Source organism: Lactuca serriola, chromosome 6 (genome assembly GCF_051521515.1).
Source record: "Lactuca serriola cultivar US96UC23 chromosome 6, Lser_US96UC23_V15, whole genome shotgun sequence".
NCBI lineage: Eukaryota > Viridiplantae > Streptophyta > Magnoliopsida > Asterales > Asteraceae > Lactuca > Lactuca serriola.
In genome coordinates this window covers 79,189,922-79,208,994 of record NC_136413.1, presented here as the reverse complement: position 1 = coordinate 79,208,994, position 19,073 = coordinate 79,189,922, and the positions used below count along the sequence as shown (strand labels likewise).

General features: G+C 40.5%; 2 protein-coding genes across 3 annotated transcripts; one reads left to right on the top strand and one right to left on the bottom strand.

The window, feature by feature from the left end:
- The first annotated feature begins 499 nt into the window (after positions 1 to 499).
- LOC145059277 (receptor-like protein 46) lies at positions 500 to 3,332 on the top strand. The gene has a single exon (XM_079007131.1). The coding sequence runs from the start codon at positions 679 to 681 to the stop codon at positions 3,259 to 3,261; it is 2,583 nt and encodes an 860-aa protein (XP_078863257.1). The 5' UTR covers positions 500 to 678; the 3' UTR covers positions 3,262 to 3,332.
- A 135-nt stretch (positions 3,333 to 3,467) lies between these two features.
- Positions 3,468 to 4,936, bottom strand: LOC145059278 (uncharacterized). 2 transcript variants are annotated; one of them, XM_079007133.1, is made up of 3 exons: positions 4,618 to 4,936; positions 3,917 to 4,302; positions 3,468 to 3,744 (listed from the first exon to the last, which is right to left on the bottom strand). In XM_079007133.1, the coding sequence occupies exons 2-3, from the start codon at positions 4,285 to 4,287 to the stop codon at positions 3,684 to 3,686; spliced, it is 432 nt and encodes a 143-aa protein (XP_078863259.1). In that variant the 5' UTR covers positions 4,288 to 4,302; positions 4,618 to 4,936; the 3' UTR covers positions 3,468 to 3,683. The 2 variants fall into 2 exon arrangements, with proteins under 2 accessions (XP_078863259.1, XP_078863258.1); XM_079007132.1 differs by having other exon boundaries at positions 3,917 to 4,723.
- Between the last annotated feature and the right edge of the window lie 14,137 nt (positions 4,937 to 19,073).

Below are 19,073 nucleotides of genomic sequence, written 5' to 3'. Positions count from 1 at the left end.
TGACCTTTTTATAGTAAATTTTTCACTAAATGCTAATTAAACATAATATAAGTTATAAAACTTTTGGATGTTAAATCATAATTAAGAAAACTTTGAGTTGCATTAGTTAAAAAAGGGGGTTTCAAATGAATGTGGTTTGAGGAAGTTAAAAAAGAAGTTTCAAACGATGAGATTCAAGTAAAAATGCTAGCTTTATAAGTATGTATGATATAAAAGTTAACACAACTATTAAAAGTACTTAAAATAGCTATGAAACATTTTTCTTAAAATTTTTATAAATTCGTTGCCAAATATACAACGAATTTCGTGATCAAAACGTTATTTTATAAGAAATTATACATTTATAGTTTTCTTGAATATATAAAGAAAAAATGAGCATTTTATAAAGTGAAGTTGACTTAATTTGGTAACTGGGACCCATTTATCTCGATATTCAAACTCTAGTACTAGTTAACTACACTACCCATTGACTAGAATTAGTCGACGACTTTAATTCCCTTTTCCACTCCCATATTCACCAACTTCAAACCAACTATGCTATATAACTTGTACGTCATTCAACAAACACACAACATTACTCTGGATTTAGTAAAAATGAAAACACAGAATTCCAATCCTTTTATAATCTCGCCATCTTTGTAAAGAGATAAATCGAAGGTAGATCCGCCGGAAACCGCCATGGCTGCCTTGACAACATCACTGTCAATATTATCATTCTTGTTCATACTCAATTCCATTCCAATCCCATCATGCTCTTGTCCGATTCATCAAAAACAAGCTCTTCTTCGATTCAAATCCACCATCACCACCATCTTCGATTCCAACTCCGACCCCAACTCCGATGAATATGTACCATTCGAAGAACTAGATTCATGGAGTCCAAAATCCGATTGTTGTTCCTGGGACCGTGTCAATTGCACCAGAACCAGAAACAAAACCAGAATCGTCACCGAGCTCCACCTAGACGCCGTCGTTCCCCTGTTTGTTGACCTGGTTCCGGTGTTCTCAGATATCCTGAATCCCCTTTTCGAAATCCGGTCACTGAAGCTACTCGATATCTCCATGAATTCGTTGGTAGGTGAGATCCCCGGAGATGGGTTTGGTAACCTTACCGGACTTGTTCATCTTGATATGATGCAGAACAGCTTCAATGGCTCCATTCCAGCCCAACTTTTCCGGTTAACAAATTTACGTTACTTGGACATGAGCACCAATTACCTTGAAGGAGGACTAGGGCCTGAACTGGTTTCTCTTCGGAACTTGACAACATTAATGTTGAGTGTGAATCGTTTCCAGGGTATGATTCCTCCGTCGCTTTTCAAACTTGAATCTCTTCGTTTTCTGGATCTAAGCAACAACAGTCTCACCGGTGGTTTAAGTTCTGAAATTGGAAACCTTCGGAATCTTGAATCCTTGAAGCTGAATGAGAATTTTCTTACCGGAAGTATCCCGGAAGAAATCGGAAATCTGACGAAGTTAAGGGAACTTTGGATAGGAAAGAATCAGCTTTCCGGTGGAATCCCCTCTTCGGTTGAAAATCTCAAGGATTTAGAATCCCTAGATTTGTCTGGAAATTCGTTCTCCCTCCAAATTCCTTCTGGCATAGGTCGACTACCCAACATGACGACTCTTGATCTGAGTAAGAACCAGTTCATTGGTCCAATCCCACCATCAATGCAAAACTTAAGAAAGTTAGAAACCCTTCAGCTCAAGAACAACATGCTCGCCGGAGAAATCCCAACGTGGTTATTTAACATCAGAAGTTTAAAGAAATTGTTCATCGGAGGAAAAGGTAACCGCTTGATTTGGAATAATAAAACAAAAATCGTTCCAAAATGTAAGCTAGAACAGATCTCCATGTCTTCCTGTGGATTTTCCGGTGAGATTCCTGAATGGATTTCTTCACAGAAAGACTTGAATCTTCTTGATTTGAGCCAGAATCAATTGGAGGGGGAATTTCCCGATTGGCTTGCTAAGATGGACATCGGAAGCATAATCTTGTCAGATAACAAGCTTACTGGATCACTCCCGCCTCGCTTATTTGAATCTTTAAGTTTATCAATTCTTGCGTTGTCCCGGAACAATTTTTCCGGCGAGTTACCGGAGAATATAGGAAACGCCAGAGCAATCATGCTTCTTATGTTGTCGGGAAATAATTTCTCCGGCCAAATTCCAATGTCTATATCCAATATTTACCGGTTACTACTTCTGGATTTGTCTAGAAATAGATTTTCCGGCGACAAATTCCCAGTCTTTGGAGATAACCCTCTTCTTGCTTACATCGATTTGTCATACAACGAATTCTCCGGCGAGATTCCGGTGACTTTTTCCACAGAAACTCAGATTCTATCTCTTGGCGGGAATAGATTTTCCGGAAACCTGCCCCGGAATTTGACCAACTTGGTCAACCTCGAACATCTTGATCTTCATGACAACGATATCACCGGAAATTTCCACGAAGTTCTTCCTCAAATCCCGAATTTGCAAGTTCTAAGCTTAAGAAACAATTCCCTTGAAGGATTTATCCCAAGAACAATCTCCAACCTCACTTCTCTCCGGATTCTTGATGTCTCCGGGAACAACCTCGCCGGAAGCATCCCACCGGAGATCGGAAACCTAGCAAGAATGATAAACACTCCGGACTTGTCACCAACGTATGACATCTTCAACTTTTTAATCGAGTTTCAAGACTTGATATTAAACTGGAAGAACTCTTTTCGAGGGCTATCAAGTCGGAGCTTAGACATCTACTCATTCTTGGATTTGTCAGAAAACAGAATCTCCGGCGAGATTCCGGCATCGTTAGGCAATCTCAAAGGCTTGAAACTTCTCAACATTTCACACAATGACATCTCCGGGAATATTCCAGTGACTTTTGGGAATCTGAAGGGAATAGAGAGCTTGGATTTATCACATAACAAAATCTCGGGTTCGATTCCTCAATCACTGGGAAAGCTTGATCAACTTACGATTCTTGATGTGAGCAATAACAGGCTGACAGGTAGGATTCCGGTGGGTGGACAGATGAACACGATGAATGAGTTGAAGTATTTTGCAAACAACAGTGGATTATGTGGCATGCAGATTAGGATCATATGTCCAGAGGATGTTACATCATCAAAAGGAGAAGATGAAGAAGACAAGAAAGATTCATGGATTATGTGGGAGGGAACTTGGATCGGATTTCCAGTTGGGTTTTTTTCATCGATCTTGATCATGGGCTACTCACTGAATTTTCTACATTTGTTCAAATTCTGGTGAAAATGTATTGTAATTTGTAAAATAACAAGAATCACAAGATTATATCTTTATAGTATTAATCATTAAGATTTCGTTTTGTTCTTGCATAAATCCCCATTTTGGTCAAAAGGGTAATCGAGAAACTCAAGAAAAAGGCGAAATCCGAAATAAAAGTACAATAAAATGATAAAAAAGCAACAAACTTTACTGGGATTTTCATTATCAGATGAAGAACATAAAGAAGCTCGTTAATAATAACATAAATTCTTACATCAGAAAGCAAATGAGCCAGAGTGAAAATAAATTAGAAAATGAAATCTAAAAATGGAGCTCAGATCTTTGCAAGACACTCGATCTTTATCTCCAATTCAATGAGTAAATGAATGGACGAACTTACAGCCGATCTTTACTTATTCTATCGACATGGTGATGGTTATAAAACATCAAAGAATCGTGCAAAAGCAACCTCCATTATCGTCTTCGTTGTCTGTATCTCCTGTTTCACTGTAAGAAAAAGTAACAAATTAATAATTCACGAAATATCAGATCATAATCGAAGTGAATTTCATGTAAAATCATGATAGAATTAATAATTCACGAAATATCAGATCATAATCGAAGTGAATTTCATGTAAAATCATGATAGAATACAAGTAAATTGATGAAGAAAGCTAACCTGGATTCAAATTCTTTGATATCAACAAGTTGTTTGCCTAAACTATCCATCCATTGCACTTTTTTTCTTTCAATTGGCGATCTTGATTCGGGGTCACACTTGTTCTTCATACAACTTTTGAGAACAATAGTTTCGATCTCTGGTTCTTGCTTTTCATCTTCGGAAATTTCTTTATTGACTTCAATAACTTCTTCAACATGATTTTGATCACATGGATCGATTACAACTGATGAAGGAGGGACATGAGGGGAATTTTCCAATTTCAAAGGGCCAGAATTGTAAAGATGAGTAGCAGTTGAAGGTTTGCAGAAACATATGAATGAAGGACAGTGGATCTTGCAGAACAAAACCCTCATGAAAATACTCTTCATTAACTAATCACTCATCTGTAAAACTCACAAATTCAACCCATTAATCAAGAAACAAGAACAAAAACCCAAACATCGATCTTAAATCCCTAAAAGAGAATTGGGATTTTTTTTTTTCAATATTTCGATATTGGCAATTTGGCACTCATCTTTAACAAATCAAGTGGCAAGATTCATTAAAAGGTGAAATCTTGGGAGAAAATAAAGATCACCCAGAAGAATTCGAGGCAAATAATGATGACCCAGAACTCGGATTTCTTGCTAAAAGCAGAGGAAATCTAAATTTGAGACCAGATGCTTTGCAAAGAATGAAGAAAAGAAGAAAAAGAATACCTCCCAAACAAGAATTTGTTCTCAAGACATGAATTTATTATCCACAAATCTCTGTTTCCTGAGTTACTATTTTAAAAGAGAAAGGAATAAGACAAGACAGTTTTTTTGTAACCTTTATCTTCTTCTTAAAGAGAAATAGGGACAGGAAGAAAGAAGCATTCATGAATCTTTATTGACAATTCTGCCCTCCAAGATAAGGAATATTAGGAAAACACAAGAAATCATGTTAACTAGTAGTAATTCCTTCCAACAAGATCAAGAATCTGATTTCTATTTCGATAAAGCAAAGGAAAGATTACTTTAAAGTAAAGATGTCATGGCCCAAATCAAGCCATGAAACTCGACATACAATTAAATAGAGGTGGATCAATGAAGCATAAGAGACAAACAAAGGATAAATAAATTGAGAAGATGATTGGGAGTGTGAGCTGTCGAAATAAATTATATAGAATTAGTCAAAAGTTAGGAAAAGGATACCTACAAAAGTCATCAATTTGCTATTTTGATAGGCAAAATCTAGTTTCAGCACATTCTCTAATCTTTCTAACTGTTCTTTAACTTACAAGAATATATATAGTATGTGTGTCATTACTCATAAGTAACTGTCATGACTCATGTTTTTCTAACCTTTTCTCTCCTTTTTCCTTGGGGTGTTTTGCCCTTTTGTTAAAGGAACTTTTGTCATTGAAAGATCCACTTGATAATAAGCAAGGCTAGAATTCTTTTTTTTTTTCCTGCAACAAAAGTATACTCTATTCAGTAGATCTAATAATTTGGATTTTGATTTGTCTTAAAATAATCATAAGATTTATATTTGTATAGAGTTTTTATTAGAGTTATACTTTTATTTGTTAGGAATCACTACAAGATTTTAGTATTGTTAATTTGAACTATAAATTTATTCGGATTGTTTATATTGAGCCATGATGCCATGTCCGGGTGTTTGTATATTACATCTAAAAATAATTTTATGATATTAAATAATGAGAATTAGATAATTAATCGTAATAAAATAAATAATAATGGTGTGTTTTGTTCATGGATTTTGAAAGAATTGGAATGTTAACTCCAGTCAAAAATGCATTTGATGGACAAAATCAGAATTTAAATTCTTTTAAGTTAAATTAAATTCTATGTCCATGGGAATTGGTTATTGTTTCAGTTAAAGACAAAGATTTTGGATTTCATTCTTTACATTTTATTATAAAGAAAAAAATCTGATCTCATTTAGTTTTTATTTAAATCAAAACATATTATCATCATATCCTCATCTCACCTATCCATTTATCCACCCCCACCTCAGACCTACCCTACACCATACATACACCAATGCCAACACCCTCAGACCTACCCTACACCATACATACACCAATGCCAACACCGAAGCCCACCCCACCTAGTTGGGGGTTTTTATTTAAAAATTGTTTCAAAAACACAAAGATGACAATGAAAGACTTTAATTTTGAACAAAATAAAAGTAGTTTATGCCCACTAAAAGATCTACTTGCAAAGTTTGGAAAGAAAACAACCATAGAAGGGAAGAGTTACAACCTTTGAAGCCTGTGGTTCCTTTTGGCAATTAGGAAGTTGAAGAAGATGACAAACAAATCAATGAAGAGCTTCTCTAGAAGTATCCACTAAGCAAGATTAACCACCAAAATATGTTAGTATACACTTGTTAATAAGTTACTTTTAAGCTATAAGACATATCTAAAAAGTCTTAATAGAAAGAAACTTATTTGTCTTCATTCCATGCTCCATTTACAAGAAAGGAAGAAGGGAGAAACAGGCTTTAATCTTCAAAAAAATGGCAGCCCTAAAGAGAGATATGTGCTCTCGGTTTTGCTTTAAAGAATAAGAAAAGAAGCCAAGAAGTACTAACTACAAAATGCTTTCAAGTCCTTATTTGATATATCTTCTAATGTAGAAAAAAGGTAAGACAATAAAGTCAAAGGTGTAAGCTTTCTTGCAAGCATGGAGTAAAGATTAAACAAAGGAAAAAAACAATCCAAGACCATATCTCTTGATTTTCGACCACAAGGTCAAGGGGGGACAAAATCCAAATGCTCTTTACTTTATTCAACTAGTTAATGACACATATCAACTATGTAACACTCGGTTTCCGGTACGTATTTAAATTTAATTAATTATATATTTTTAGACTGGGACTCGGCGAGTTGGAGGCCCAACTCGTCGAGTAGACTAGACTCTTGGACACGAGTTATAAGTAACCTATTTGATGAGTCGGAGAGCCCGACTCAGCGAGTAGGATTGTCTGGATGAAACCCTAATATTTAGGGTTTGCATCCTATTTAAACACCTTATCTTGTCCCAACCCAGCCTTCATCGTCCCTCCCAGTCCAAAGAAGCCCCAACTCGAAACCCTGATCAATTATTGAGTGTTCTTGAGCTTTTTGGTGCCTTTTGTGTGTACTTGAGGTTAGAGAAGAAGAAGGAAGCTTGAGAGACCCAGAGGAAGCAAGAAGATCCAGAGGTTTTGGCACATTTCCAACTCATTTGAGGTATAAAGCTGAAACCTTGACCATCTATCTTTTAGATCTCTAGTTATGGTTCATTTCCACCTTTTCTAAGCTTTAGAAGTGCCATATTCGAGATTTTGAGGTTATAAAGGGGTATGACTCCAGATCTGGAACCATTGAGGGTTCCTAGGGCATAAAGGTGCCAACTTTATTTCCATAAGAGCCCCATGAATCTTGTAGACTCCATTTTTGGGCCTTTTGAGCCAAATAACCCATGCATGAACTTCAAGTTTGTAACTTTACGTGGATTATGGACCCTAGAAGGCTAGATCTACATATGGACATGGACCTTGGGGACTCGGCAAGTCGTTCATGGGACTCGACGAGTCGGGGTATGGTTCCCCAATCCTCTTCTGTTTTGATCGAACTGGTTGAGTCTAGAAGAGGACTCAAAAAAATAGATGTGAATATGGACCTGGAAATCATGGAACTTGGCGAGTTCAAGAACAGAACTCGGTGAGTTCAATAACAGAACTCGCGCGAGTTCAAGGCAAGTCCCAACTACATGAAGGCATACTCGACGAGTTCAAAAGGAACTCGGCAAGTCCAGGGCTAAAGAGGCCTTCTTGGATGAAGAAGGCCTCGACGAGTTCAACGGTGAACTCGTCAAGTCAGTATGAAGGTCCCGACTTTGTATGAAGTAGAGCTCGGCGAGTAGAATCAAGGTCTTAGTGTTTTAAGGATTCGGGGACTCGGCGAGTTGTTAGATCAACTCGGCGAGTCGAGTCAACCAGACGTTGACTTTGACCAAGGTGTTGACCTTCACTTTGGCTTTGACCTGAGTAACCCTTGAAATGGTTAAGAGTATGTAATGGTAAATTAAGGAAGGCCGTTATGTGTAGGAATTGAGAGGAGTTGATCCTGACAGCGAGGACAGTTCAGACACTTCACGACATTGAGGTGAGTTACCTTCTAGTAGAAGTGGATCTAAGGCCAAAATACTGGCCCACTAGTAGAAGCTTGTAGTTAGATGATTGTATGTGTCATAATTGTCTGGTATGACATTATCTATTATGTTCTATGTGCCGGTATGTTATGATTCTATGTAGTAGTGGTAGGGGTGAAATAGTCCCCGATATCCGAGAGGAGGGTGAGGCAACTATGAGCGATGTGCCAGTGGTGCGGGAGTAACCAAATGTATTTCTAGAGGATTTTCCTGGGATACCTCCAGAGAGGCAGGTAGAGTTTAGGATCGACCTAGTCCCGGGTGCGGCTCCGATAGCCAAGGCCTCGTATCGGTTGGCTCTTCCCAAGATGCAGGAGTTGTCTACACAGCTGCAGCAGCTGTTAGACAAGGGATTCATCAGATCGAGCAGTTCACCCTAGTGAGCCCCGATTCTATTTGTGAAGAAGAAGGACGGGTCGCATCGGATGTGTATAGACTATCGGGAGCTGAACAAGGTAACGTTGAAGAACTGTTACCCAATCTTGAGGATTGATGATCTTTTCGACCAGCTTCAGGGGGCATCTTGGTTTTCCAAGATAGATTTGCGGTCAAGCTACCATCAGATGAGGGTCAGAGACGAGGACGTACAGAAGACTGCTTTCCGGACTCGCTATGGCCACTACGAGTTCGTGGTGATGCCCTTCGGGCTCACCAATGCTCCTACCACGTTCATGGACCTCATGAACCGCGTATGCAGGCCGATGCTAGATCGTTTTGTGATAGTTTTCATTGACGACATCTTGGTTTACTCCAAGACACAGGAGCAGCACGAGGACCACTTGCAGGAGGTGTTGGATACCCTGAGGAGGGAGAACTTGTATGCCAAGTTCTCCAAGTGTGAGTTCTGGTTGCGCGAGGTGCAGTTTCTTGGGCACCTTGTCAACCAAAACAATATTTTGGTTGACCTGGACAAGATGGAGACCATGATGAGATGGGAGGTTCCAAAGTCTCCATCTGAGATTCAGAGTTTCCTAGGATTGGTAGGCTATTACCGGAGGTTCATTCAGGACTTCTCTAACATAGTCGTGCCCTTGACCCGGCTGACGAAGAAAGTTGTTGTATTTTGTTGGGGGCCTGAGCAGCATGCAACGTTTGAGACTTTGAGGTGGAAATTATGCGAGACGCCGATTCTAGCCCTGCCAGAGGGCGTGGAGGATTTTGTAGTATATTGCAATGCGTCCATTTCGTGTTTGGGCGTAGTATTGATGCAGAGAGGGCATGGCCTACGCCTCGAGGCAGCTGAAGCCTCACGAGGCGAATTACCCCATGCATGATTTGGAGTTAGGGGTTGTAGTCTTCGCCCTCAAGACTTGGCGACACTACCTCTATGGGGTCTGATGTACCATTTACATGGACCACAAGAGTTTGAGGTACCTTGTGGATCATTTGAATCTAAACATGAGGCAACGTCGGTGGCTAGATGTGGTGAAGGATTACGATTGGGAGATTCTCTACCACCCAGGGAAGGCCAATTTGGTGGTCGATGCTCTTAGCCGCAAAACTGCCTCGATCAGATACATTTGCCTGCGAATGACAGTAGTGACTCCACTGTTGGAGCGGATATGAGAGGCCCAACAGGAGGCTATGAAGGAGGAACACCGGAAGAGTGAGCGTATTGTGGGGCAGGTTTCCTCCTTCGACTATGATAGTCACGGGTTGTTGACACTACATTGTAGGGTGTGGGTCCCGTATCATGGAGGTGTGCGCCAGGTGTTAATGGAGGAGGAGCACAAATCCAGATTTTCTATTCATCTCGGGGGCGACTAAGATGTACAAAGATCTTTGTATTGATTAATGGTGGATGTGTATAAAGCGAGATGTAGCCCGATATATTGAGAGATGCCTGACCTGCAGGAAGGTCAAGGCGGAGCACCAGCGACCTCACGACAAGATGTAGTTTTTGGACATCCCCATATGGAAATGGGAAGATATTACTATGGATTTCATCACCAAACTTCCCACGACCGCACGAGGAGTGGAATCCATTTGGGTCATTGTAGATCATTTGACCAAGAGTACCCATTTCATACCGATCCAGGAGAGAATCTCGGCCGAGAAGCTAGCCGATTTCTACATCCGAGAGCTAGTAGCTCGACACACGGTGCCAGTATCCGTGATATCAGATAAAGACATACGGTTTACTTCCAGATTCTGGAAGAAGTTTCACGATGATTTGGGTACTCGTCTGCACTTTAGCACCGCGTTTCACCCACAGATGGATGATCAGAGCGAACGGGCCATCCAGACCTTGGAGGATATGTTACGGGCGTGTGTCTTGGATTTCGGTGGTAGCTGGGATACCTATCTCCTATTGGCTGAGTTCTCCTACAACAACACTTACCACGTGAGTATCGATCATCCTCCCTTCGAGATGTTGTACGGGAGGAAGTGCAGGACTCCGGTATTTTGGGGTAAGGTTAGGTAGAGAGTCATGGGGAGTACCGAAGTGGTACTCAAGATGACGGAGAGGATCTAGCAGGTCAGGAGCAGGCTTCAGATTGCTCAGAGTCGGCAGAAAAGTTATGCCGACAAGCGCCGTTCGGACCTGGAGTTCCAAGTCGGGTACATGGTCCTCCTGAAGTTGTCACCTTGGAAAGGTGTCATCCAATTCAGGAAGCGGGGAAAATTAGGCCCCAGATACATCGGTCCTTTCAGGGTTGCAGCCCGGGTGGGCAAGGTGGCGTACAGGCTGGATCTGCCAGCCGAGCTTAGTCAGATTCGCAACACCTTTTACGTCTCCCAGCTACGGAAGTTCCTAGTAGATGACTCAATGGTGGTACCACTAGAGGACATTCAGGTGGATGACAGTCTGAACTACATTGAGCGACCAGTAGCTATCCTCGACAGGAAGTCGAAGAATTTGAGGAACAAGAGGGTCGAGCCGGTGAAGGTGCAATGGCAGCACCGGAAGGGATCAGAATGGACTTGGGAGCCAGAGGACGAGATGAGAGAGCACTACCCCGAGCTTTTTTCTGGATGCAACAACAGACTTCGAGGACGAAGTCTGAAATAAGTGGGGGAGACTTGTAACACCCGGTTCCCGGTACGTATTCAAATTTAATTAATTGTATGTTTCTACACTGGGACTCGGCGAGTTGGAGGCCCAACTCGTCAAGTGGACTAGACTCTTGGACGTGGGTTTTAAGTAACCAACTCGACGAGTCGGAGAGCCCGACTCGGCGAGTAGGGCTGTCTGGATGAAACCCTAATATTTAGGGTTTGCGCCATATTTAAACACCTTATCTTGTCCCAACCCAGCCACCATCGTCCTTCCCAGTACAGAGAAGCCATAACTCGAAGCCCTAATCAATTATTGAGTGTTCTTAAGCTTTTTGGTGCCTTTTGTGTGTACTTGAGGTTAGAGAAGAAGAAGGAAGCTTGAGAGACCAAGAGGAAGCAACAAGATCCAAAGGTTTTGGCACATTTCCAACTCATTTGAGGTATAAAGCTGAAACCTTGACCATCTATCTTTTAGATCTTTAGTTAGGGTTCATTTCTACCTTTTCTAAGCTTTAGAAGTTCCATATTCAGGATGTTGAGGTTATAAAGGGGTATGAATTCAGATCTGGAACCATTGAGGGTTCCTATGGCATAAAGGCAAGTCCCAACAAAATAGATGTATGGACATGGACCTTGGGGGACTCGGCGAGTCGTTCATGGGACTCGATGAGTCGGGGGATGTTTCCCCAATCCTCTTTTGTTTTGATCGAATTGGTTGAGTCTAGAAGAGGACTCAACAAAATATATGTGAATTTGGACCTGGAAATCATGGAACTCGGCGAGTTCAAGAATAGAACTCGGCGAGTTCAAGGCAAGTCCTAACTACATGAAGGCGTACTCGACGAGTTCATAAGGAACTCGGCGAGTCCAGGGCTAAAAGGGACTTCTTGCATGAAGAAGGACTCGACGAGTTCAAGGATGAACTCGTCCAGTCAGTTGATGAAGATCCCGACTTTGTATGAAGTAGAGCTCGGTGAGTGCGTGCAAGACTCGACGAGTAGAATTGAGGTCTTAGTGTTTTAAGGATTCGAGGACTCGACGAGTTGTTGGATCAACTCGGCGAGTCGAGTCAACCAGACATTAACTTTGACCTAGAGTTGACTTTGACCCAGAGTTGACTTTAACCAAGGTGTTGACCTTGACTTTCGCTTTGACCTGAGTAACCCTTAAAAGGGTTAAGAGTATGTAATGGTAAATTAAGGAAGGTTGTTACGTCTAGGAATTGAGAGGAGTTGATCTTGGCAGCGAGGAAAGTTCAGACACTTCACGACATTGAGGTGAGTTACCTTCAATAGAAGTGGGTCTAAGGCCACATTGCCGACCCACTAGTAGAAGCGTGTAGTTAGATGATTGTCTGTGTGATAATTATCTGGTATGTCATTATATGTTATGTTCTACGTGCCAGCATGTTATGATTCTATGTGTTTGTGGTAGGGGTGAAATAGTCCCCGATATCCAGTTGAAATAGACCGAAGGGGAGGCTAGTATCCAGATATGGTAGGCAATTAACCGGTTGAAATAAACCGAAGGGGAGGCCAGCACCCAAATATGCTAGGCAGTTATCCGGTTGAGATTGACCAAAGGGGAGGCCAACATCCAGATATGACAGGCTTGATATGTTATTGTATGGTATGTAGTATGATAGGGGAACTTGCTAAGCTTTGTGCTTACGGTTTTAAGTTTTAGTTGCAGGTACCTCTTCGTCGAAGGGGAAGGAACTAGCACGGTAGCAGCGCATCACACACACATATCATTCCGCATTTTGAGATCCATGGGATTGTACTCTGATATTTTTATCATTATTCCACGACATGTTTTATGATATTTGACTTATGAGATTACGGTCTAATATGATATGGATGATGTTTTCAGTAAACAATTTTATAATCTACTTAATTTAAAATGAAATTTTTGGTCATGAGTTTTGGGGTGTTACAAACTAAGTGTTTACTCAAAGTATACACTTATTTGTACATGACATAAATAATCATACAATAGGATACTTCACTAGTTTTTGTTCTCTTTATTATTATTTCCTAGAAACAATAATTTCTTATATGTTGGAAAATATTATTTTCATAAAATAGTGTTTTTCCAATTAAATACGAGTGTCTGTATTTATTAATAATCAAAATTATACTAATAAATAATCAATTAGTAGTAATTTTCTATAAGGTGTGATCATATATGATCATGTTATTAGCAGTATCATTATATAATGATTCTTGGACATACAAAATCTTTTAACCCCGCCCTACAACTTTGGCTAAATTGATGAAAAATGAAGAATTAAACCTAATTCTCGAATAGTTTCTGTTTTGGTAAAAAAAATCTACGTAATAATTTTGTAACCAAATTAGAATGCGAGGCGTGATGTTTTGTCTAAAGATTTTAGGAAGGAGAATCGTAATATGTTTAAGTTGTTGAAAAATGTTGAAGATCTTGAAGAACTGTCAAGATCTTAAAAATGTTGAAGATCTTGACGAACAGTCAAGATTTTAAAGATAAAATAAAGATGCAGATAAATATTTTAAATGCTTTATATGCTTGATATATTCAGAATTTCAATTATATCTTGATTGCAAAGTAAAATAATTTAATGTAAGAAGTGACCAAGAAGTATAAAATATTTGAAATATGTTAAATATGTTGGAAAAATCCCAAGATGTTCAAGATGTGTAAAATTGCATAGATGTTTAAGATCCATAAAATATTTTAGAACATTCAAATATATTAAAATGCATTAAGATATGAAGATGTTGAAGATAAGCAGAAGATTAGAGATGTTTGAAACATATAAAAGTAAACATTCAAGATGCGACATAGGATATACAAGGAAAACCCCAGATCTTGGCTAAGATCCTCGACATAAAACCTCGGGAACCGGATATATCTGGTTATGTCTAGTACTTTTATTAATAAAAAAGGTTACAAAAAAGAGCTAATGGTGTGTGTGTGTGTGTGTATATATATATATATATATATATATATATATATATAAAGAGAGCGAGCAAGAGAGAGAGAGAGAGAGAGAGAGAGAGAGAGAGTATAGAGAACGAGAACTAGTGTGTGTTCTCAGTGGTAAGTATGTTGTGTGGTTTTTTGTATGTACAACTCTCTATTTATACATAAGTTTCCTAAGCTAAATCCCTAGAATCTCAGCATTATCTTCTCTTCTGAGATTCTTGATGCTCCGTCTTCCCTTATCCAGGATTTCCAAATGACCAAGTATTTTCTTTACGTTTCCTATGAGAAATCCAATTTGACCGAGTCTTCATTGACGTTTTCAGCACCTGAATCATACAAGAGAATAAATGATACAAAAATGAATTAATTTAATACCCTTCATGACCTTGAGAAAGATTTTGACAAAGATTTTAGTCAAGATCTTGACCAAGATCTTGAACAACCTGTCTACTTCGAACCCTGCAAAAGATGTTAGGCATAAATTTTCACTCACAACAATTTATATTCAAATTGTAGATGCAAATCTAATTGTGCGAAACAAACAAATATATTAAAAAAATGAATTTCAACTTACCTTATCAAAACCAAGATGTGTAAACTCTGAGAGTGATTGAACCCTTTATAACACTTAACTCTAATTTTTAACCGTCTGGGGCCCTGGGATATAACATTGAATAATTAACAACCTAATCCATAATATTCAACTATTTCTTCCATAGGCTAGATTGATGATTTGATTTCCCTCATTTATGCTCAATCCATCCCATCTTTTGATTTAGATATTCACAAGAAAAATGATTAACGATTATGAACTATGCTTCTTTTTGCCTCAGGTTCCAATCATGTATCTAATTTGGACCCTTGAGTTATATTTTATCTTTTTTAAATATGGTTATGAATTACATAGCCCTTAAAAAATTTGTACCCCTTAAAAAAGATAGGTCTTATACAGTCTTCCATGTTGCTCACTGTATGAAATGGGCATGCTGATATCTTATTAGTCTAAGAAAAATTAGATAAATGACATATTTTGTGACAACTAAGTATAGAAGTTAGTTGAATTTTCTAAGTGTTAAAATGAAGATAGTATAACTTGTCCACGTGATCTATGATTTCTGTTTCTAACTAAAGGTTAGAAAAAAAACTATGTATTAAAATTTCATGTCTAAGTATGTTGATCAAAAAAAGCTACACCAACGTATGAAGAAGTGATGAGATTAAAACTTAATCTTGAAGATCGATTAGATCTCAAACAGGTAAAATAAAGATTAAACAGCAAGAACACGAAAACCATAAACAACTCAAGAATGAATCAAACGTGTCGAATGATTATAAAACAACCCTCAGAAGAGCTCAATAAAGAACATCAACTGTAGAGGGTTAAAAGGTTTACAGGAACGATGAAGAAAATCAAAACTATTGTAATTCTCTATCTTGTATTCTAGATCGTTAACCTAATATGCATGCAAGCATATTGTTATATAGTAAACCTAATAGGCTCACGGTTGGACAGGCCCAAACCGGAGTACAAAATAATTGAACAATTAACCGAGCCCAATGACGCAATATTAAACAAATCTGCAACCCAACAATCTCCCCCTTTGCGTCAATTGGAGCGAGACCTTCACTTCTTACTTGGGCCAGCAGCAGCAGTCGGTACCTTCTTCTTTACAGTCTGAAACAGACGAGAGATAAGAGCAAGTATCGTTTGTTTGAATCTGATGTACCATTGAATCATATCGTTGAAGTATTTGATACCATCCGCTGCATTCTCTTTACACTGATGGATGATCCCCAGCACATGCTCAAGACAAGCAGTGGTATAAAGATGTTTATCCGCTAAGGCAAAGAGACATTTCTGTCCTTCAGCCCTAGTGAACATGACCGAATTACGCTTTGGGTCAATCTTGCCCATCTTCATCTGGTTCAGATCACTGGCTGAGCCAACAGGAGATATCTTCGGTTTCTTCTTGAAGACAGTGGCTACCTCCTGATCCATCAAGGCGACCTCCATGATATAGCATACTAACATCCTTTTGAGATGGTCTATAATCGGACCATATTCAGCTTCATTCGTCAAGAGGATGTTATGCAGAACAATCCAGTCATGGGGGTTAAGGTTCGGTAGATCTGCTAAAGATATGAGATGTTTGGTTCTTGAAGACCCTCGGATCACCCTGAACCGAACGTTGATGAATCTCCCCTCAGAATAAGGCTTCAAAACCCGAACATTAACGATCTTCTGAGCGCTCCACGTTTGGTACTGTGGTTGAGCAGCCTTCAGATAGAAATCGATTAACTCCCGATCAACCTCAGGATTAGGATGAGGGACTTCAAAAATGTTGGAGAAGGCGTGGAAGATAAACGCCTTTCGGGTTAAGGGCATGTCGAACTGCGAGTCGACAGAGTTGTAGCAGTCGAAGGAGATCACCGGTTCGAGCCATAGGATGCTCGGAGTATCGATAGCCTCCTTAATCATTCTCTCTCGAGTCCAAGCAGGGAAAAGAGTCTTCCTGCTCTTGAGGAGATCGTGGGCTTCTTTCTTCTTGCGTTCGGCTTCTTCAGCTTCTCGCGCCACACGAATGTTGTCATTATCAACATTGCGACTATTTTTGCGTTTCAGCAAGTCAACAATGGTTTCTTGATCATCTTCATCTTCTTCCTCAGCTATCTTCTTTCCTTTATCCTTCACACCCGAACCCGAAGTTTGACCAGTAGGAGGAGGTTCGGTTGTGTGAGCAGCTTTTAAGGAAGGAGGTGGTTTCGATCCGGACTTCACTTCTCCCCCTTGTTTCGGAGTGGACACGAAACTAGGTAGCCCTTCTAATTTACTGAGCAGGTCCAGGGTAGGAGCAAGTTTTTCTGCAAGGGTTCGCCTCACAGAGTGGTTGAGAATCGGATCGTGTGCTTCCAGAATGTTGGATATGGCAAAGTGTACATCCGAAACACATGTCTTGATGACCTCCCGTTCGGATCAAAGAGCGTCAAGTTGTTGCTGAGAGTTGGAAAGCTGAGCGCTCTTGACCTTGAGGGCGGTGGTTTTGCTTGCAAGGGCGTCCATCAACGAGTTTTCTGCAATGAGATCCTCTTGGAGTTTAGAGAGGCGCTCGTCAATGGAGGCACGAAGGGCCGAGTTGTCGTCACTAATGGATTGGCGAAGGGTAGCGAACGACTTCAACTCCGTAGAGACGAACGTGGCCAATTGTTGAACGATTGGTTCCAACGTTGTCTTTGTGGCATCGACGCTCTCTTATAAGGACTTTAACAGGGAAGAGGCTTCAGAGAATAGTTTATCGACTTTTTCGGTCGCAGCCTCACATGCTTTCGTTGAAGCGTCAATTGCTGCAGTGGCAGAAGCAACAGAATCATGTTGAGCCCTGGAAAAGGCATCAACGATCTTTTGAAGAGCGGCTTCAGAGAGAGAGGATTGTGAGTTAGAGGATGAAGCAATAAGCAGATCAACCTTCTCATCCAGCTCCTTAAGATGTTTCTTTGTTACTGGAGCTTCCTCATCGTCGTCGCTTTGGACCTGAAACGGACTGTAGTAGACCGAATCGAAGGTCATATTTTCCCCTCCAAGGAAAGGGTTATCTCCGTCAGAGGCATGACCAGGAGATGGGGGTAATGGTGAAGCTGGTGGTGTAGTGGTGTGAGTGGGTTCAGGTTGAGTGTGAGTTGGGGTAGGTTCGGGTGGTTGTTGAGTATGGGTAGTTTCGGTTACTGGTGGTGGTTCGGTTGCATCGGTATGAACCCCCGTATCAGATACGTTGGTTGTAACCTTTGCAGTAGCAGTTGTTGCATCGGTGAAAATGGGTGGTGGTATAAGGAAAGAGGTTTTAGGAATGTTGGTAGTGGGGATTATGGTGGGAATGGAAGTAGGGATTGTTTGAGTGGGTGAAGGAATGGGTGAGATATGGATTTCCATGTCTGGGGTAGGTGATCGGGGTGGGGTGTTGCCTCTTGGAGGGGTTTCGCCTCGTTGAGAGCCGTTCGAATCCGAACTCTCGCCTTCTGAGTCACTCGAAGAAGAAGCGATTATGAGTTTGCGCTTCGGTTGAGTCTTTCGCCTCTTCGGCTGCGGGGATTGTGCAGCTGTGGTTGGTTTCCGCTTCCTGGGAGAAGGACCTTTAGCCCCTTTGGTCACTCGCTTCCCTTTATCTGCCTTTTTGCCTCTATGAACAGGCTTGTCTGCATCATGGAAGGACTTGAGCATTTCCTGTGTGAGTTCCCTTGGTCCTGACTGTTTGAACTCCTTAATAGTCCGGATGATCCGGCTGTCAGATGGAACATCGCCGTACATGGTCTCCGGAATAGAGCCAATGAATGAGAACTTTGATGCATCTGAGACGATAATATTCGTGGTATGAAAAGTACCGATCGAAGACATCGATGCACCGACAGCAGTGGGGACATCAAATTTATCCATCGCCCATTTTGTGATGAGAGCCCAAAACCTTGCATACGACACCTCAGAATGTCGTGAAGAAGAAGAGAGGCTTTGGATGAGTTGTTGCCAGAGAACCAACCCATAATCGACGTTGATCCCGTTGTAGACACCGTACATGATCGACAGGAAGAGTCGACTAGAGCCATCGGATCCTGAGCTCCGTTCAGATAAACCTTTAAAAAGAACAATGAACATACCGTTCCACTGTGGCGGCAAGCAAGATTTTTTAAATTTCGCGACGGAGGTGAGCACCTCCGTGTACCCCATGTTGTAAAACATACTGTAGATATGGCCAATCGGAATTGTCTCCGGATTAACCCTGGAAGGGTCAGCAGCAAACCCTAGCAATGCGCCAAATCGTTGCTTTGAAATCGAGGTCTTGTGATCAGAAACCTCGAAGAAAACCCTATCGGCTGCTTTATCGTAATGTGCAGTCGCATACACCTGCGAGAGGAGCTCCATAGGTACAGATTCAACCTTAGAAAGTGCAGGAGCGATCGGCGAGTACTTCAGGCACTCAATAATCGGGAACATGTAGGAATCGTACGCCTGAGGG